At 41.5% G+C, this 21,309-nt stretch overlaps 1 protein-coding gene across 10 annotated transcripts in view; it reads right to left on the bottom strand.

Moving 5' to 3' along the window:
• The window catches only part of FGD4 (FYVE, RhoGEF and PH domain containing 4), a 308,743-nt gene that overhangs the window by 7,522 nt on the left and 279,912 nt on the right, over positions 1–21,309 (bottom strand). For all 10 annotated transcript variants that reach the window (XM_073621879.1, XM_073621878.1, XM_073621885.1 and 7 more), the window contains 10 exons: positions 20,005–20,161; positions 18,545–18,683; positions 16,714–16,772; positions 15,021–15,167; positions 14,229–14,401; positions 11,170–11,200; positions 9,544–9,633; positions 6,301–6,426; positions 5,218–5,361; positions 2,737–2,877 (listed from right to left, as the gene is read on the bottom strand). In XM_073621879.1, coding sequence (XP_073477980.1) covers positions 2,737–2,877; positions 5,218–5,361; positions 6,301–6,426; positions 9,544–9,633; positions 11,170–11,200; positions 14,229–14,401; positions 15,021–15,167; positions 16,714–16,772; positions 18,545–18,683; positions 20,005–20,161 — 1,207 coding nt within the window. The remainder of the gene's footprint in view (positions 1–2,736; positions 2,878–5,217; positions 5,362–6,300; positions 6,427–9,543; positions 9,634–11,169; positions 11,201–14,228; positions 14,402–15,020; positions 15,168–16,713; positions 16,773–18,544; positions 18,684–20,004; positions 20,162–21,309) is intronic.

Here is a 21,309-nt window from a genome sequence, read left to right as displayed (position 1 = left end):
ATTGTGTGTATCAAGAGTGTTTAGGGAGGCTGTCAGATACGCCATCCTTTTAACATCTCTGATTCTGGAATGCAGTTCAAACAGTGTGGTGGGTTCCCTCCTTTTCCATTTCAGGGCCACCAAGCATCTCGCTGCTGTTAGCACCTGGGCTAAGAGCTTTTTAGACAGTTTGGAAAAAGAGGGGGGTGGAAGACCCAGGAGAAAAGTTTTCGGCTTGAAGGGCACCCAAGAGTCAAAGATGGAGTGGAGTAAAGAATGTACCATTCGCCACTAGGGGATGATTAGAGGGCAGGTCCAATAGGTATGATATAGCGTCCCCGTTTCTTTACTACAGCGCCAACAGCGGGAATCAGCAGAGGGGTATATGGAGTGGAGCAGGTCTGGGGTTTGGTACCAGTGGAGTAAAATCTTGTATTGATTTTCTTTATAGCGCCTACAGATGGAGCTCTTGGAGGCCTGTGAGCATATGAGCTGCCACATCTTCAAGGGTATATCCTCACCCAGGGCCTGTTCCCACTTACGCATATAGGCATGTCGAGGTCCGGTTGGTGACATATCCATGGTCAGGAGCTGGTAGGTGCGCAAAATCATACCTTTAGGGGACGAGCCCTCTAGAAAAATTTTTTCAAATTCGGTTAAGGGGGAGAACTGAAGTTTCGCTACGAAAGATTTCGCATAATGGCGTATTTGTAGGTAACTAAAAAAGGCCTGTCTGGGCAAATCATAGGCTTCTTGCAGGTCCTGAAAGGATCACAAGGTTCTGGTTCTGATATCCACCAATTGACCATAGCGAAATAAGGCCCTATCCATCCAAAAGTGAGACATCTGCGAGGTCAAGCTATCTGGGACATTGGGTGTAAATAGGAATGAACGCTATAACTCGCCGCCATAGCATTCGTAGAAGCGCCATTGGACCCAGTAACTGTAACCCGCCAAGCGGAGTATCCGAGCTCCATAACATGGAATTCGGGTGGATGGGGGCCAGCCACAGCTTCTCAATTTGTGTCCATCGATTGTAAGCATGGAGGGTACACCATGAGGCTGCAGGGTGTATCTGAGCTGCTAGGTAGTACTAAGCTATGTTGGGGAATGCAAGGCCGCCCTGATCGCGTGGGGCATACAAGACTGACCTAGCAATCCGGTGCCTCTTATAATTCCAGAAAAAATGTATTAGGTCTCCCTGAAGATTCTTAAAGTGCGTGGTTGGGATGGGGATGGGTAGTGTCTCAAAGAGATAAAGAACTCTAGGTAAAATTGTCATCTTTATGGTCGCAAGGCGGCCAAAGAGAGATAACCGTAAAGATTTCCACTTGGCCAGGGAGTTCCTGATGGAGGTGTATAGTTGGGGGAAGTTGGCCTTATAGAGAGTGTCATATGTGGGGTGTGAGGTAGACCCCGAGGTATTTTAAGGAAGAAGCCTTCCACGTGTAGTTGAATGACTGTGGGAGGGCAGACAGAGTCTGGTGGGGTATATATTAAGGGGGAGGGCTTCTGTCTTTGAATTGTTAATTTTGTATCCTGAGAGGGCGCTGTATCCATCTAGCTCTACGTGTAGGTTCGGGAGGGAGATGTGGGGTTGCGTAAGGGTAAGCAAAACATTGTCCGCAAACAGGGATATCTTAAAGTCCCTGATGCGGACAAGGATGCCATGTATGTTTGGGTTCTTTCTAATATCGGCTTCCAAGGGCTCAATACATAGGGTGTATAGGAGAGGGGAGAGTGGGCAGCCTTGTCAGGTCCCGTTGGTAATCGGAAATGTGGGAGAGGAGGCGAACTGGGTTTGGACTAGGGCCGAGGGAGACGAGTATAGGCGAGCAATGGCTCGAAGGAATGGACCTTCTGACACGGTGGAGTGTTGCAAACAGAAAAGGCCAGCTCACCTATCAAAGGCTTTTTCCGCATCTAGACTGAGAAGTAGTGCCTCTGACCTATTTCTGTTTGCAACCTCTGTAAGATCTAGGACTCTCCGGGTATTATCATCTGCTTGGTGGAGGGGTATAAATCCTACCTTTACAGGTATTTCTATATAAAACGTGTATATAAACCCACATTTTTTTTCAAGATATAGTAGGGAAGGATTATTATTATTATACAGGATTTATATAGCGCCAACAGTTTACGTAGCGCTTTACAACTTGAGGGTAGACAGTACAAATACAATACACTTTAATACAGTAGGAATCAGAGGGCCCTGCTCTTTAGGACTTACAATCTAAGAGAGAATTAGAACCTCTATCAGCTTTTATTGCTGTCTGTGACCCCCACTGGGGAGATTTACCCTCTCTTTTAGTACTTGAGACCATTGTCACGAAGACAGAAAAATATGGGAAACCCCAAATTTTATGTTCTTTACTGGAACAAGAAGAGAGAAATCTTCCAATGGGGACAACTATATTGGTTTTAAACATTCTCTACTCCAGGGGTCTCAAACTGGCAGCCCTCCAGCTGTAGCGAAACTATAAGTTCCATGAGGCATTGCACGGCTGACAGTTACAAGCATGACTCCCACAAGTAGAGGCATGATGGGACTTGTAGTTTCGCAACAGCTGGAGGGCCGCCAGTTTGAGACCACTGCTCTACTCTATCCAAAACAAATTACAAACCATGTTATCCTCCACTAATCTATATAATATTATATATTTTCAGCATTTGTACAGTGCTCACATATAATGCAGAACTTCACAACCAACAATTTCTCTTATTAATTTTTCAGCATATGTTTGGAGGGTACCATACCTGTGGTGCGCCAAACATGTACAACACAAGTGCCTCCTGCTTTGGGATCACGCACCAAACTTTCTGCCATGGTTTGGATTTTTCATTATACTGGAGAAAACTGCAGATGGCGCTGTTACCCGATACCTCTGCAGACTCGATCTGATGGCATGAAAGAAAAATAAAGGGGATTGTACAATAAAATAGGCCGTAGTTGCTAATAAAATGGCAATAAGAAGCAACTTTGTATAACACATGAAAACAGTTAGCTGATGTCAGAAAGACTTTAACCCTATCTGAGGATAATATAGTTAAAATGTTATATAGTCCGCCAGAAATCCAATTCAGCAACATCCTAGCATGCTTTCTGAGCTTCATTCAATATTAACCCTATTGTGCCTGGAGGTCATTAAAGTCTAGATACTCAGCCCATGTTAAGCAGCGTCAGCATCAGTTTACTTGAATAGAACTATGTCTAGAGGACACTGCAGCCTGAAGCTGGCAGTGATCTGCAAGCGAGAGCCACCTGTTGTGCAAACTATTGTTGGGGGGGGGGGGGCACAAGTCGCATGACAAGTTGCGCCCCATTAAGTGCAATGGAACGATTCAAATAGGAACGTTTTGAGTCGCTCCGACGTAGAAAAAAGTTCCTGCACTACTTTTGGTGCGACTTCTTGCATTGACTTCTGTTAAAGTAATTATATGCAAATCGTGCTGAAGTTGTGCTGGGATGTCGACTTTGAAGCCACGGCAGTGTGAACCGGGCCTTGAGACAAGTCATCACTCAGTTAGCTGCCAGTTTGTCTGGTGCAGTGGTGGTAGGTAGTTGTGTTCTGTAGATAGTAGTACTGCTGTTTAATCAAAATGAGAGAATAACAGAATTACATATAGGTAAAGTAAGTAACTGATTGTCAGAGTATTGCTTTTAAAATCAATTAAATGCAACATCTGTTATATTCATTGTATATTGTTTCACTCACTGGATATTTTGCTGCTGGAGACTGGAAGATTTCAGAAAAATGGGTCATGAATCCATAATCCTACAATTTGGAGAAAATGTCTGGATACAATTTGGAGAAAATGTCTGGTGATGAAGAGCTGAAGAAACATACAGATTTGCAGACAGAGCTCTTGAAATGCAATTTGAATGCAGAACTTTGAAAAAATTGTGGGGGTTGCAGCACTAGATGTGCTCCCAAGACTTGGTGAAAAAGCACTTCGTATTCTCACTCCATTTGCAACAGCATATTTGTGTGACAAAAGAGATCCAAAGGCAGACCTGCAGATCTCATTCAACAAGAAAGTTCAACGTTTTGAAAAAATAATGGGTGAGAAGCAGGAACAAAGAAGTCATTGGGGTTGATTTACTAAAGGCAAACAGACTGTGTATTTTGCAAATGCAGTTGCATTCATTTTCACCAGATCCTAGTGAATGTGGTGAAGCTCTGCTGATTTCCATCATCTATAATCATGTGCAAGCAAAAATGTTTTTTTTCTGAATTAGAATTTAATTGCTCAATTTATATTTGCATTTTATATGTTATAAAAGCTTTTTTTTTCAATTTGTTCACCTGCAGCCTTTTATGTGGTTCAAAAATGTGAAAATAAGCTGGTTATGGACAGATTGGAATTCGGCCGGTTCAGCCGGGATCACCCGAATTTCGATCAGTGTGGCTGTCCCTGCTTGTAGAATTTGATCAGATGAGGGACATGCTGGAAAAACTTTTATCAGCAGCTGATAGGTGCATTCTGACAATTGCAGGTCCTGCTCTTGAAATTCAATGACCCTGCAGGGGTGGGGTTGGGAAATTCCTCCATCCACCTCGTTTGTGTGAAGGGAGGAATGTGTTCGTTTTTTTTGTTCAGCTTGATAACTATGTCTGCGGTTAGCTTTAGATGTCTTTATCCTCAAATGACATATTCATTTGGTAAATTATGCAAACATTAATCAAACATTAACTAGGGATGTGGGGCATAGAAAAGTTTTGGATTTGCTGCTATAAAAACTGGAAATCACTGTAGTAGACACTGCTACTACAGTGATTGCCACTAGCTTCTGGGTCCTGTGCCAAGCGGCTGCCCTTCTGCTTAAAGAACACCGAAGGTCACTTGCTTGGCATGGGTGGCAATTAGAGAACACTTTGCATTTTCTTAATGAATGCAAAGCATTTTCTGCTTGGACAGGTTGGAGATCGTGACATCACTGCTCCACCTCCTCCAGTCACAGGATGCTTTGCATTGAGTCAGAGAATACAAAGTGTTCACTGAATTGTGTCCATGCTGATTGAGCAACCTCCTGTGTTTACTAAGCAGCAGGGAAGCCGCTCAGGACCCGGAGGCTAATGGAGGTCACTGTGGTAGTGGTGACTGAAACAGCCAAGGAAAGAGAGTCACTCCTCTGGCTCATTTAGGTGGCCACTCCTGGGGGAGAGGGATATCAATGGCATTTAGGCTTTGAATGTCTTCATAGCACAGGATCTGGCCTCCATGTTGCCTTCTTACCTCCAGTATTCCCCTTTTCTTCTCTTTTTCCTCACTGTCACTACTGCCTCGTAATATATGGTAGCAATCCTTGCATACTTTGTTGTACTTGTTACTGTCATATGCCAGAGAAGCCTTGAAATCAGAGCACTTCCAGCAAACCACCTGGAAAGAGAATAATTGGATTAAATTATAATCATATCTAAATGACACTTCGACAAATATCTTACATTATAACTTGGGTGGATATGTATTTTTTTTTTTTTTAAACTTGTCCTTGGATAGTCTTTATATTCTTGGATACAATTTGAATGGATTGTTTAGATCCACCAATGAAGCTACAAATAGAACCCAATACTTCTGGGTATATGGGCCATGTTGGATGCTTTTGGCTGCCTTCCACAATTTGGTGTCTGAGTAGCCAATCACCAGGCTTGAGGGCTGTCACATAGGGTGTATGTTTACCTTATGCAAATACCAACCTTCAGAAAGTCAGTCATTGCATAGGATTTTCAAGATCAGTGCTACACTGGCAATTTGGGGAGGAAGGGAAGTACTATAAAAGACAATAGATTCCATTTAAAGTGGTAGTAAACTTCGTTTTTCAACTTGTACCTACAGGTAACCCTATAATAAGGTTTACCCGTAGGTACTGTGAATATCTCCTAAACTTGCACTTTTTAGGAGATATTCACACTGTGTGCAGCCGGTGACGTCACTGGCGCATGCGCTCTGAAGGTCCGGCATACCGTGCTGGACCTTCGGAGCCCATGCCGTAGCTGACATTGCGGTCCTGGCCACCATGAACCCAGAAGGAAGAATGGGGGAAGATGGAAGCCCTGTCAGCAGCTGTTGGAGGGTTTCGTTTTAAGGCAAGTCTCTCATAATGTGCTAGTATGCGATGCATACTAGCACATTGTGACATTGACTTGCAGGGAAAGTTTTTTTTTTTAAGCTGCAGTTTACTACCTCTTTAATCTAGACACCAAACCTAGATTTTTCAGCTTCGAAAAACTTCTCACTACGCCACTGGGTGTGATAGGCCCATAAGATTGCTGTTGCATTACTGATTAAACAAGTACAGAATTTCACTTTATAACATACATAGCCGCAGGCCCGGCAGTGGTGCCTCCTCCGTGTCAGGGCATTAAATGGCTCCTTGCATTTCATGCACATTGTTACTTCATTGTCCCGGATCCACCGTGGCGCTCGGAGTCCCAGCTCAGCACTCTGGAATCAAGATCAAGGTGACACAGTATTAGGATACAGCTTGTACAGGCAGCTATGAAATATGATGAATGCTGAAGCATCTTTAGACCTCCTTCCATGCACTGCAGCTACATCGTGTTTTTATTGCAATGTGGCTCACCAACACATTATACACTTTGCGCTGACCTTCACTGCAGCACACCACACGGCATATACTGTTGTGGTGCATTGTGTAAAAAGAAATATTACTATATAAAAATGTGACTTTTACATAAATGCTTTTTGCGCACATTTAGTAACTCTCCCTCTAGTGGACAATGGGGTTGATTTACTAAAATTGATGCAGCTCTGCATAGAAAACAATCAGCTTCCAGGTTTTTTTTTGTGAAAACTTAACAAGCTGAAGTTAGAAGCCGATTGGCTACCATGCACAGCTGCACCAGATTTTGCACTCTCCAGTTTTAGTAAATTAACTCTAGTGTGTACCTATTTTTCACTACAATTTAGCTAACCAATAAGTGCTAATATAAACTTCAGCTACAACAGAGAATAAATGTTTTTAGTCAGTCAGACCTGACTGGTAGGTTTAAATAGCCCTGATTTTTTTTCCCATTGGGATAGAACCCTACGTAGTGTGTCCCCAGACAAGAGATTTTCTTCCTGCCCCATCTCACATCTAGAAAGGAAGGGAGGGAAAATATCCCTTATGGAGACAGACCGCAATGAATCCCAACAGAGGTTCTCACTCAGCCTTCATACCTCTACTAGAATATTTGTTTTTATTGCTAACTTACCAGCTTTTTGTAGTTTCTGACATCCATTAAATAGACAGAAATCAGAGATCTTCATTTTACTTCCTGTTCAATCTGACATACCATATATACTCGAGTATAAGTCGACCCGAATATAAGCCAAGGCACCTAATTTTACCACAAAAAACTGGGAAAACTTATTGACTCGAGTGTAAGCCTAGGGTATGAAATGCGCAGCTACTATAAGTGGAAAAGAGGGTCAACAATGCCCATTTGCAGCCTCACTGTGCCCATTTGCAGCCTCACTGTGCTCATTTGCAGCCATAGGTCCCCCGAACTTCAAACTCGGTAGTTAAGGGTTCCTAGATACCCCCTAGCTGCAGCCAAAATTTGGGGTCTCTGGCCCAAAGGGTCCCAAAATGACATTGCTGCAGATGGACACAGTTGACCGACTTTGGGGCCCTGTATCGCTGGGGTTCCGAGATACGGAGCCCCAAATTCAGTTCGGAAATTGTCAAGCACTTTTCTGCAGCAGAGAATGACATTTTCCGAACCGACTTTGGGGCCCCATATCTTGGGGCCACTTGGTGCTAGGATATGTTGTAGTGCTAGTTCCACTGGGTTTGCACACCAAATTTGCGGTTCCTAGCACCAAGTGGCCCCGAGATATGGGGCCCCAAAGTTGGTTTGGGAAATGTCATTCTTTGCACCAGAAAAGTGCTTGACTCCAGTATAAGCCGAGGGGGGCACTTTCAACACAAAAAAATGTGCTGAAAAACTCGGCTTATACTCGAGTATATACAGTATGTGAAATAGGAAGAAGTATTTTTTTTTCTTATTACAGGTATTGATATAGTGCTGACAATTTATGCAGATAAGTCTCCTAATTCCATCCATGTAGTACATGCACCCCAATGTTTTATCCCTTTAAAATGCTGTCAGCACAGAAAATATGTGCCAGAAATTCAGTGAGTACATAAGTTCCCGAACAGACTGACAGCACAGTGGGGTTGATTTACTAAAACTCACCAAAATCTGGTGCAGCTCTGCATGGGAAAACAATCAGCTTCCAGTTTTTTGTTTTTTTTTTAAATCAAAGCTCAATTGAACAAGTTGAAGTTAGAAGCTTATTGGCTACCATGCACAGCTGCACCAGATTTTGCACTCTCCAGTTTTAGTAAATCAACCCCAGTGTCTCTGCTGCACTGAAATCCCAAGCAGTGTTGTCAGCCTGCCTGCTGGACTACAGAACTTTGGAAACCCATTCTGCTGCCCTCTGTCCCTCTCCACATGCATGCATTGATTTTTTTTTTTTAAATCAAGTGCTGCTGCCTTGACTCTAAAGTGTTTGTAGTTCAAGGGCTCTTGGGAGATGTAGTTTTAGGGGCATGTCTAAGTCAATAGGAATTGACCTCCTACAGCTGTCTCTACAAGAAGTTGCCCAGGCTTGGATATGATGTTATAGGGAGAAATAAAAGCTGTTCATCACTACAGGTGTAACGTAAAAGGAAAAAAAATGCTGAAATATTCTAGAGAGGAGGAGGAGGAAGGTTTGGCAGTACATTTGGGTAATGACTGGACATTCATTTTAAGTTTCAGAAGTTTAGGGTTGACAGCCATAGCAATTGGATCAGGAATCTCACTGCAATGCTGAATTCACATCTGGGAGTGAAAGTTAAACACATGCATGCCAACACCGACAAGCTGCTCGCTGTTACCATAATGAGTAAGAGTGAAAAACAAACTAACTTCCTCTTAAATGAACAAAAGGGGAATTCCATTTTATTTTCAAACACTACTGCTCAAATATAAGGTAAAATATTTCCTTCACAAGTTAGCCTTTGCATTCTCATGTGTCATTTAGGCTGCTTTCACACTGGAGTGGGCGGGTGTTGACGGTATAATACTGCTAGTTTTTGCGGCGCTTTACCTTCATTTTAACTGCGTTATTCGGCCGCTAGAGGGGTGCTTTTAACCCCCGCTAGCAGCTGAATAAAGGGTTAAATGCGCCCGTGTAGCACTGCTACCGAAGCACTTTGCAGGCGCTTCGGCAGCGATGCCCATTCATTTCAGTGGGCAGGAGTGGTATGTACACCGCTCCTTCACCGCTTCAAAGATGCTGCTTTGGAGAGCTAAAAAAAGTGCCTAAAAAACTCCCCTCTCCATTGAAATGAATGGAAAGAGCCTGAAAAGTGCCTGAAAAGCACTTCAAAATGGTTTTTGGAGATGTTTTTTGAGTCACGTATACTTTAAAAAGTGCACCGCAAATGCCTCAAAAGCACCTTAAAAGCACTCAACGTTTTATGAGCAGTTTAGAAGCACCTCAGTGTGAAAAGAGTCTTGAGAGACAAGGTAATAAATGAAATAAATAAAAGTCAGAACTCACCGGAACCTCCAGAGGAGCCTCCTCCACTTTTTTAGCAATTAGGAAAGTCTCATTCCTCTGCTGGAAGTTCGCAGCGGCGTCGTTCAAAGCCTGCATTAAAAGCAAAAAACACCTTAAAGCTGAACTCAAGGCAAACCGCTAAAAAAAACAGATGCAATGCATATATGTGTGCTGTTTTACCTGACAAAGGATTTTTATTTCTGTTCACCCATACAATGTCGCAGCGGGGAGGATGCCTCCATCCATCTCACTTGTGTGGATGGGGGAATCAGTTTTTTTTTTTTTCGTTCAGCTGGCATGTATACCCAGCTTAAGAATCTAAAACCTAGCCAGAATCAGGTACTTAAGCTGCTTGTCAGTAAAAAACAAAACAAAAACTTTTTTTTCTTTTAGTTTATGGCCAACGGCACTAATTTGTGTCTTTTATATATGCCCACAATTCAGATTCAAGGTTCATGCAATAATGCCGACATATAAATCTAAATATGCATATTGGGAGACTCATCTAGGGGCACCTAAAGACTCTCCTGACCAAGGGGTCTCATGGAAAATAGCAAGAGGACTGCGCAAACTATTGACGCTATATAAATCCCATACAGTAATATAATAAAGAGGACAGGTTAAAAAACCTTTTCTGATCTCTTGCGTTTGCCCTTTGATAAGCCAAGCTAGAAGTTGTCTGTGGAGATCTATCCAGGTCATGGTACAGCTAGTAGTAGCTGGCTATACACTAGTAAAATTTCATTTGAAATTCTTTGCAAAGTGGTATTAAAGGTTTGTTTTAAAAAAATAAAGAAAAAAAGATAATGTTATATTTACCTGTTCTGTGCAATAGTTTTACACAGAGCAGCCTCGATCCTCTTCTTCTCAGGTCCCTCACCGGCGCTCTTGGCTCCTTCACCTTGACCAGTGCCCCCCAATAGCAAGCCACTTGCTATGGGGGGGGGGGGGGGGGCACAACCACTTTAAAAACATTTGTTTCAATTTTCTAACCTTTAGTGTTTTTGACTACAGTGACACAGCATGGAAAAATTTTCATGAACAAACAAATATCTAACAGTGTATATGTGGTTGTCATTCAGTAAAATCTATTTGTTTCAAAGTACAAGTACTTTTGAACGGCATTTGTCAAGCCTATCAAATATACTGAGATTTTACATACAAATCTTTGTTTAATTGTTCGTTCGAGAATCTACTAGTGATTGCCCAACTTTACCTTTTTTGTAATACTGAATACGTTTCATTATTCATCCAACCTTCCTCAGCCACTTAAGCCTAGTACACACAATCAGAAAACTATACAAAAAATACCACTTTCGAAGCAATCATACGATAATCGGATCGTTAGTACAGTGCTTTCGAGAGCCGATCAATAGTTTATCCAAAATATCCAGTTTATCCAAAATTATCCAAAGGCACACAAAGGAAAATTTTTCTCGTACAATACTAGATCATACAATTTACATTCAATCAGTACAGTATTCGTCCGAAAATACAATACATTACGCATCACTTCTGTCATCTGTATTCTGTCCTACAAGAATTTTTGTAAATGGTGTGTAACCTCTTCATTTTTGATATGAGAGACTAGCATGCAAAAAAAAAAAAAAAAACTGCAAAAAGTACCTTAATCCATTCTTCTTTGATTTGCTCTGAACTGAATAAAATAAATAAATAAATCAGTATTGCAAGTTATACAGAATATCATATAAATACCTGTAATGAATACATTATAAAATAAACACCTTCCTATATAAGTAACTTTGGGCCTCACTACCAATTTTTTTTATTATCTTGTAATCTATTACACTATGGTCAGTACTATGGTCAGTTCATAAGGTCAGTCTACTGACCTGATAATTAAAGAAGTATGGGAATGAAAAAAAACAAAACCTAATAACAAACATACATGTTCACTTCAATGCCGAGACCCGGAGCCCATCAGTCAGGCAGCTGGGTGGATCCCGGCAATATGGTCGGGAACCTTCTAGAGTAGCTCTGTAACGTTAGCTGATAGTGGGCTTTAGCCTGCTTTCAGTTGATTCTAGGTAACAGGAGTGTAGAAATAAGTGCACTCCTCTGACCTAGAAGAGAAGTATGACCAAAAAAGCTTTGACCATACTTCTCCTTTAAACTTTTGGTACATAATGAAGTGAAATGCTTGGTAAACACAAAATAGAAACTTAAAGTGGAACTTGGAAAATAATGCTTGCAGGAAGGCTTTTTATTGCAGAAAAGACACAATATATCACTTTTGCAATAAATACTCCTTATCTGCCTGCAAACTTATGCCCCGTACACACGATTGGACATTGATCGGACATTCCGACAACAAAATCCTAGGATTTTTTCCGATGGATGTTGGCTCAAACTTGTCTTGCATACACACTGTCACACAAAGTTGTCGGAAAATCCGATCATTCTGAACGCGGTGACGTAAAACACGTACGTCGGGACTATAAACGGGGCAGTAGCCAATAGCTTTCATCTCTTTATTTATTCTGAGCATGCGTGGCACTTTGTACGTTGGATTTGTGTACACACGATCGGAAATTCCGACAACGGATTTTGTTGTCGGAAAATTTTATAGCAAGCTCTCAAACTTTGTGTGTCGGAAAATCCGATGGAAAATGTGTGATGGAGCCTACACATGGTCGGAATTTCCGACAACAAGGTCCTATCACACATTTTCCGTCGGAAAATCCGACCGTGTGTACGGGGCATTAAGGTCCCTTTAACACCTGTGCATTTTACATACATTTTATATGCAGTGCAGCAAGAAAAAGTCCTGCATGCTGCATCTTTGATGAGCTTTTTATCAAAACGTGGCTTCTATAGGATTTATTGGTAGCATGTCAAAACAGTGTGTAAAAAACACCTAACACACAATGCGTTAAAAACACACCATGCAGATGAACTGGCCCTGAGGTCCCCAAAGACGGCTCAGATTGTGGCCAAAATGCAAACTGTGGATAACCATACAAGCACCACCCGGCTTAACAAAAGTTGATTTTTAGATCGACAGAACCAAGTGAAAAAAATATATCAGCCGAACTGTGACTGCATCCTATTACATGCAGTGTATTCAGGCAGCAACGCGTACCATAGCTGTCTGAGTACAGTAGCTGACAGACGAGATTTCTTCATCCAGGGAATTGATAAAGTTCTTTCAATCAGCTTACAAGCTGAACGAAAAAAAAAAAACAGTGAGCCAGGTATGGTGGCCTATATTTAGAATGTACACCGAGCTGCACAATTCTGTGTAAATCCTCAGCATGCCTTGGTGCTGTACAGGAGGTATACTATTCCAGGTTGGCCAATTATGATGGCGCAAGATGCTGAACTCAGGAGAACACCACGTGAATAGGTCAATGTTAGTGCTAGGCTTGTGAATATCGCATCGATGAAGTGGAGAGAAGTAATGCAGACTTTGACTCATTTTAAAGGATTCTGTATTCTGTTTTTCAATTTTAAAAGCAAAAGCTCTGGATAAAAGAAGAAACTACAGTTGCCTACTACTTAGCCAGAAATGAGTCTTCTTCGCACCTCCCTGATTTAGTTTTGTTTTGTTTCTTAGGCCTGATTTTCCTTATGGATAAGTGGCGGTTTACATCTACGCAGCTTCAAAACCTTATATTTAGGAAGTACATTAAAGAATACCCTCAAATAGCGTATAAGAAAGCTAGATCACGTAAGAACCAATTGTTCAAAAGTCATTTTGTAGAGGCACCTCGTATAGAGGACAACAGAAAGGGCACATATAAATGTGGACCATGTGTATACTGTCAGTGGATCCTGGAGTGGACCTCCTTAGTGTTTCCCAATGGATGCACTCACAAAAATAGACAATATGTGGATTGCCAAACTAAAGGCGAAATGTATATTATGTATGTTTTGTAAATGTGCGGCATTTTATGTCAGCAAGACAATTGGAAACTTTTGGAGGAGAATATACGACCACATTTATTATATATATATATAAAAAAACTACTATATACACCGATAGGTAGACATGTGACCCTAAAACATAATCATGACACCTCTATAGTCCAGTTTGGCTTTAGAAAGGGTCCTTGATGACCCAAGATGTAGAAATGTTGACGGAAAATGACTACAGAGGGAGGCTAGGTGGATATATAATCTGAGGCACTTAGCTTCAAGCCTTTCCTGTAAGAACCTTGCTCATATACCAGAGTGTAGCTGTCAAAGTGCTACAGGTCATGTACAAAGCATTTAGTAATTTTGTAATTGAACAGTGACAATTATGTAGTATATTTCCTTATTATTGATGATTTTCATATGAATAAATTGATGTTATTGCACTATTATAAATGAGTAGTGAAATGTTTTACAATCTGTGTGTATATTCTGTAATGTGCATCCCTTAGGATAAGCATGGGTTGGAACTGCATTGTGTCGCAGCTACTCGGGGCTCACTCACACAGGTGGCTGCAACAAAATGCAGTCCTGACACATTAAGGCAATTTGCCTTATACCTTATGGTTTCAGTTCATACAAACATGCTCATTGGTATGCGCAGATATGAAAAAAAAAAAAAAAAACAGGACAAGTTACAATGTACGTTCCAAGGTGCTGGAATGCATTGCAACTTGCTGCAGCATAAAAGAGTGTTACAGAAAATGCAACTGCCACCCCCCCCCCCAAAAAATATTCTGCTGTCTTACCCAGCCTGAAGCTCCAGTGTTCTCTCTTTACCGGAGATCTGGAACGTGTGTCGGTAATCTTCGTTTTGCGTCTCCACCACCTTCATCCCCTCCAGACCGATCTTTGTTCGGACACTGTACTTCCCCCCACCCAGGCTGAACTTTTGCACACAGTACAGCAACATGTTGTTGAACTACAAAAGAGTCATTAATAAAAAAAGATTAAAAAAAGGCTTTCCTGGAGCAGTCACATTTGAGGTCTGTTTATAACTGACTGCCAGGATCAGCTGGGTAATGCTAATGTAAAGTGATGCTGGGGGTGCCATAGTTATTCAGCTATTCACCATTTGTCTTTGTACATGCTTCCTGGCACTGGATATAAGGCCCCTTTCACACTGGGGCGTCGGCGGTAAAGCGCCGCTATTTTTAATGACGCTTTCCCAGCGTTTTTGCGGGTGTTGCTGCAGCAATGACCAGAAGCAATGGGAAGGAGCTCCTTCAGCACTCCAAAGACGCTGCTTGCAGGAGTTTTTTTAACGTCCTGCCAGCACTTCGCCTCAGTGTAGAAAGCACTCGGGCTTTCACACAGACTGCAGGAAAGCCATTTTTCAGGCACTTTACAGGCCCTATTTTTAGCCCAAAAGTGCCTGAAAAAACGCTTACGTGTGAAAGGGGTCTAAGGGATGTGCTGTAGAGAAAAAATATTAAAGCTCCTGATCTTGAAGGCATGAGATCAACCAAGCTGAGATGTCAAACATTATATTTAACTCCTATTATTTATCCCAAAGGTACATTTTAAGTAACAGGACATACCAGGAAAAGATGCCTGTACTGGGTTGATGTGTTGCGAGCAGCAAGTTTCATGATCTGTCCTTCTTTTATAAACTCGTTGGAAGGGTGCATAATGTCTTCTTCTTCTCCCAGCATTTCATACACCATCAGTAGCTTCTTCAAATTTTCCTAAAACATCAGCACAAAAGATGTAAAATAGAATGCATAATCTGTGTGATAGCTTAAGGGACTGGTAGAAGATCAAAGCATAGAAAATAACCCTTCTATACCATTTAACAGCATGTGATATAAACAATGATTAAAACCATTAGGATTCAATCACATGGGGGAGATTTACTAAAACTGGAGCACTCAGAATCTGGTGCAGCTGTGTAGTAACCAATCAGCTTCTTACCTCAGCTTGTTCAATTAAGCTTTAACAATAAGCTGGTGTTCACATCGGAGCGATTTAACATGTCAAATCGCATGCCAAAATGCAGCCTATTGCCGGCAACGGCACTGTCCCAATCGGTGCGACCCTGACTGTGCGGCGCCGCACCGATTTCCAAAAGTAGTTCCTGCACTACTTTTAGCGACTTCGGGGGGTGATTTCAATAGACATCTGTGCATGAACCCACACAGATGTCTTTCAAATTGCCCCCAAACTCACACTGAAATGCAAAACCACCTTCAGTGTGAACAAGGGCTAAAACCTAGAAGCTGATTGGTTACTATGCACAGCTGCACCAGATTCTATGGGCACCAGTTTTAGTAAATCATCCCCATAGTCTCTTGCTTCAAGTTACTAAGTTAATGTGTATCTGAAAAAAAATTTTGTTTTTGTATTTATACAAGTTTTGTATAAAACGATGAGGGATTAGAACCTCTGACAAGTTTTTTATTGTGGTCTGTGTCCCGCTAAAGAGATTCACCTTCTCTATTTGCCCTGGTGACCATTGTCACTGGGACATAAGGTGGGATGAGAAATGCAATATTTTACAGTTGAAATTGAGGTGAGGTGGGGAACAGACAGAAAAAAGAAAAAACACAAGAGATTTAACCCTTCCCTATCTTATTAAAATGGTTTTAGATTTGAACATACTTTAATAGTAGAGGAGGTGGATCAGAGATTTTAAGATGTAGAGCTAGATTGTCTTTTGCAAACCATCCTAACACCTTCATATCTACAAAAACAAGGACAATGCCTATCCTCCCTACTCTTCCAGTTTGCAGTATACCATTTGCCCCACACCTACAGATACAAGTTAATCAGAGCTGTCACTTTAAACATCCATTCTAGATATATAGCGTAAAAACTGTGGGTCCCCAGCTGCCAATGAACTACAAGTCTCAAAATTTGGCCTAGTAGTGTGCCTAACTATATGACAATTGTAGTTCAGTACATATATCAAATAAGGATGAGCTCATGCACACGCATGCTGCATGTGCAGAGCCCGCCAGGAAGTCGGCACAGCGCAGCGCTAATTACAAGCAGTGAGACATTTCCCAATTTGCGGCTGCAGAGATCGGGAAATGTCTCACTGCCTGTGATTAGCTCTGCGCCGTGCCGACTTCCTGGCGGGCTCGGCACATGCAGCATGCGAACACGCCGGAGCTCATCCTTAATATCAAACATAGGCCAGTATATCTATTGATGCTTTCTGTACACATGTCCCTGTGAGTAGTATACATATGCACGTCTTATGGAAACAAAATGCAATGATAATGGACTCACCATTTTCCTGATCGCTGTGTTGGAGTGACTTGCAGCAGTTGAAATAATCTCTAGTGACTCTAAAGGAAAAGGGACTGCAATCAGTACAGACACTGAAACAAAATGTTAAATAAAACCCTTATACGCCATCTCCACTTCACAGAGAATGGGCTGCAAACCAGTTGGTGGCACTTTTAGTCTGGAATGACATTTTCTGGTAATGCTGATCATACATGCTATGTTAAATGCAATGCTGTATCCTGGCCTAGGCTGACAAGGCCCAGGCCTAGGGCAGCACTTTGCAGGGGGGCAGCACGGAAAAGGGTCCCCGCCGGCTTGCGCTAGAGGCAAATTAGTGTAGCGCCCCCATAAAGCGGCTGCACTGCTTCCGGTATGCGGGCGGCCGGCATTCTGCAACTGTGGGGGGGGGATGGTTATAGCCCCTGTCAGCTTATTTTTTACCATCCCTGTCCCATTGGAGAGATTTCCCTTCACTTACTGCCCCATAGTAGCCAAACAGGAAGTGAGAGGAAATCTATGCAAATTAAGGGAATCCATTGCCCCCCCCTAGGCCCTCAGAACTAGTGTCCCCACAGCAAGGGGTGTGGCCTTGACAAGAAGGGGTGGGTCATATGTAAATTAGGGGGTGCACGAGTTTAGTCAGGCCTAGGGCAGGACAAAATCTAAATACACTACTGGATAGATGATCAATTTCTTTTCCGAATGGATCATTTCCAATAAAAATAATCGATCTATAGTCAGCAATCCACTTGATCGATCTGCCACACGCAGGAAAGTGATATTGTTTGATATTTAATATATTTATGTAACTTACGATCGTAAATTTTTGCCTGCATCTCGGTTTCCTCAATGTAACCTCAATCATTCGCAGTGCTATGATAAATACATATAACACATACGTACAGTCAGGTCCATAAATACTGGGACATTGACGCAATTCTAATCTTTTTGGCTCTATACACCACCACAATGGATTTGTCCACACCTAATGTTTTTGCTATCTCTCTGATGGGTTTGTTTTGCTTTTTCAGCCTAATGATGGCTTGCTTCACTGATAGTGACAGCTCTTTGGATCTCCTCATATTGAGAGTTGACAGCAACAGATTCCAAATGCAAATAGCACACTTGAAATGAACTCTGGACCTTTTATCTGCTCCTTGTATTTTGGATAATGAGGGAATAACACACACCTGGCCATGGAACAGCTGAGCAGCCAATTGTCCCATTACTTTTGGTCTCTTAAAAAGTAAGAGGCACATATGCAAACTGTTGTAATTCCTACACCGTTCATCTGATTTGGATGTAAATACCCTCAAATTAAAGCTGAAAGTCTGCAGTTAAAGCACATCTTGTTTGTTTCATTTCAAATCCATTGTGGTGGTGTATAGAGCCAAAAAGATTAGAATTGTGTTGATGTCCCAATATTTATGGACCTGACTGTATACTTTGATTTTAAAGTGATGCAATTTACAATCAATTTTAATAAAGGTTTCATATATCACTCCTTTTTGGTAACTGCTTTTGTGTATGAAGCACAAAATAGTTGTTTATTTTTATATGTTTATAAATCTTATAATTGGATTGATCAAAATACGATCGTATCAATCAGCAAAGTATCTCGGTGCTGCCAAGTGATGCAAAACGATCTATCATTTTCTGTTCTGGCTGATTGACTCTGTTTGCTTCAATCTGATCTAAACAGAATCTAAATCAATTGTCTACAGAGTCTACCATTTTAAATGAGTCCCACATCGATTGGATGAAAAAACAAAACAAAGAGTCCCTTTAAAAAAAAAAACAAAAAAAAATATTTGTCATTACAAAATCTTACTTTCTGAATCTGTCCTGTCGAACGAGTCTTGCGGCAGTTTGCGGAGGTAATCTTTAAGGAGCATCTCATATCGCGGGATTCTCTGCACAGGCTCTAACATATGGTGCTGAAGGGTTAAACTTCCACATTTTCCCTCCCTCTAAAAAAAAAAGACATGCAGAACTTCAGGTCAGTGACTTTATTTCATTACAGGGTACGCACTGCAGGCAGGTCCAGCAACCTAGAGCAGCCAACCACCACCCAGCAATAGCCTTAGAGGAATAAAAGCTGGTTTCTGGTTGGCTACATAATAAATACTTTCGAAAACTCTAAAGACATGCTAGTAGGTTAATAGGATCCTATCTAAATTGGCCCTAGTATGTATGAATGTGAGTTAGAGTGTAAGCTCCTTGAGGTCAGGGACTGATGTGAATGTTCAACGTATATGTAAAGGACTGCGTAAATTGACGGTGCCTGTAATAAATAAAAAAATTCTACAATCCCACTTACAAATATTAATACAAATGCACCATGCCACTTCAATTATCAACACTAGAGGGCACTGCAAACTAGGTCGTTGGCAAGAGCACAAGTGAGACTGTCAAGGCATAGCCTTAGGGATGTGGAGCTGTTGCCTTCCATATAAAGGGGATCAGTTTTTATGTGTGAAATTGTATGTCCCCCAGAGGAAGGGACTGAGCTCACAGGTTAAAGTGGGGCTCTAGTCAGGTTAAAAGTTGCCAGAAAATGTACACAATTATTGCTTAATGTTTTTCTGGAAGGAACATACATTTATTCTACATTCTTAAAGGGTTATTTTTTTTCTAATTTTCACAGCATATATTTATTCTCTTTTCTTTTGTAAGGCCGGTCATCGAAGGTTTGAATCCTGGCTGGTTCAGCAGGAACCGGCAGAGATTTGAACTGTGTGGGCAGGCTGATTGTACCAAGTTTATCGATCAACTTGGGTACAATCAGCCCGGATTTACTTGTGATTATCCCTAGTGGCGGCTATTGCTGCCAACAAAAATCACAGTCTTCTCATGACGGGGAATAAATGTTTTTATTGATGGGAAGAGTCAAGTGGGTGTTCCTTGTCAGGCTGCATTTGCATGTAGACTCCCATAGGTAACATCCACAAGTAATTCTGAGCCTCAATTACTGAAATAACTGAAATCCAATGAATAAAAAGGGGCAGGCCAATAAGGGTAAATTAATAAAAAGGGACGAGCCAATAAGTGCAGCTTGGGCAGAGAGCACTAGATGATACTGGACGACCTCCAGCCAGGAAATAAGGCAGGCTCTATCTGACTTGCTTCAGCTTCTAAAGCACATTGTGAGTAGTTCTCAGTGTGCAGTGAAATCAGAAGCAATTTTTCTACAGGGTGGGGACCCTCTACAACTGCAAGACTGAAAGGAAGGCTTGAGGTCAGTTTTAAAGTTGTATTAGGACTATGTTATATGGTCAGACAAATCCTCACCTGGATTTCCTCCACGACATGTTTAAATTGTGTAGACCGCTCCATCCACGTTTTTACCGTTTCCATAGCGTTGTCAAAATTTTTGACATACTCAGCATACATCTTCAAGAATGGCGCTAACTTCTGTAATATATCTCCAATCCGCGGATTGTTGCACCTGACAATACAGTATGAACACATGAGAAACAGTCTACAAATAACATTGGAAATCAAGACTGTCTGATGGACATTTGGTAAATGGTGCTGCCCTTTGAGCTGATATTACACACAATGGGGGATTTACTAAAAGGAGTATATAAGGCTGTTCCCTCAACAAAGTAAGTTTACACTTCACTTAAAGTGGTTGTAAACCTCAGACATGAAATATGAACAAAGCATTTCCCTCTATAATGTATTCTTGTCTCAATTGAGCACTGTGTAATTTCTCTCTGCTGCTTCATTCCTCTGCTATCAGCATGGATCACTTCTGACAAGTTTTCCTGACACCAAGAGAAAAAAAGGTGACAGGGGAGGGACCTCCAGCTGATTGACAGCCTTAGCTCAGTTCCTGTGTGAAGGGGGTGTGTCCCTTCCCTCCAATCAGGTCTCAGCATTGAGATAAAAATTTGAAAAAAAAAAAAAAAAAAGAAGGTTTTGCTTACAGTTCTACTCTATTTTATGGCCAGCCTTAACCAGAAGCACTGTGACATACTTCCTAAATCTGACTGCTAGTTACACTTTTGGGGCATATTTATAAAATATAAAGTGGCTGTAACAAAACATTCAGGCTGCATTCACACCTGAGCGTTTCAAAGTTGAGCATTTTTACCACGTTTTTTCCGCAATTTTGTACAGGTCACCAATGTAAAAAGCAGAAAAATGCCTGTAATCTGTCCCAAAGAAGCTCATGTTCTTTTTTGAGCTTAAGGCATTTTTCAGGCGTTTTGCTTCAGGTGACAAAACGCTCAGATGTGAACAGGTGCCATTAAGATTAATGGGATTTTGCTTGTTGGGCATTTTTTTGGGCGTTTTAGGAGCTGAAAACGCTCAGGTGTGAATGCAGCCTCACTGGTGGAAAATCAACCACTGGAAGATTCACCTGCAGAGAATGTTTGGGGAATGTCACATTCGGCAATTTATAAATATGCCTCTTATACACATATATAGATTACACTGAATTCAGTGGAGTTTCTGCCTTTGCCAGTGATTAAGGCCGATGTACAGATGATTTTCTTTATCTGAGGCAACAAAGATTTGAAGAACGCCTTTGATAAATTGCACAGATGAAAACGGATTAAAAAAAAAAAAATCTAAGCACTGAAATCT

The sequence above is a fragment of the Aquarana catesbeiana genome, linkage group LG03, assembly GCF_042186555.1.
Source record: "Aquarana catesbeiana isolate 2022-GZ linkage group LG03, ASM4218655v1, whole genome shotgun sequence".
In the NCBI taxonomy this organism is placed as follows: domain Eukaryota; kingdom Metazoa; phylum Chordata; class Amphibia; order Anura; family Ranidae; genus Aquarana; species Aquarana catesbeiana.
This window is presented reverse-complemented; position numbering and strand designations above follow the sequence as displayed.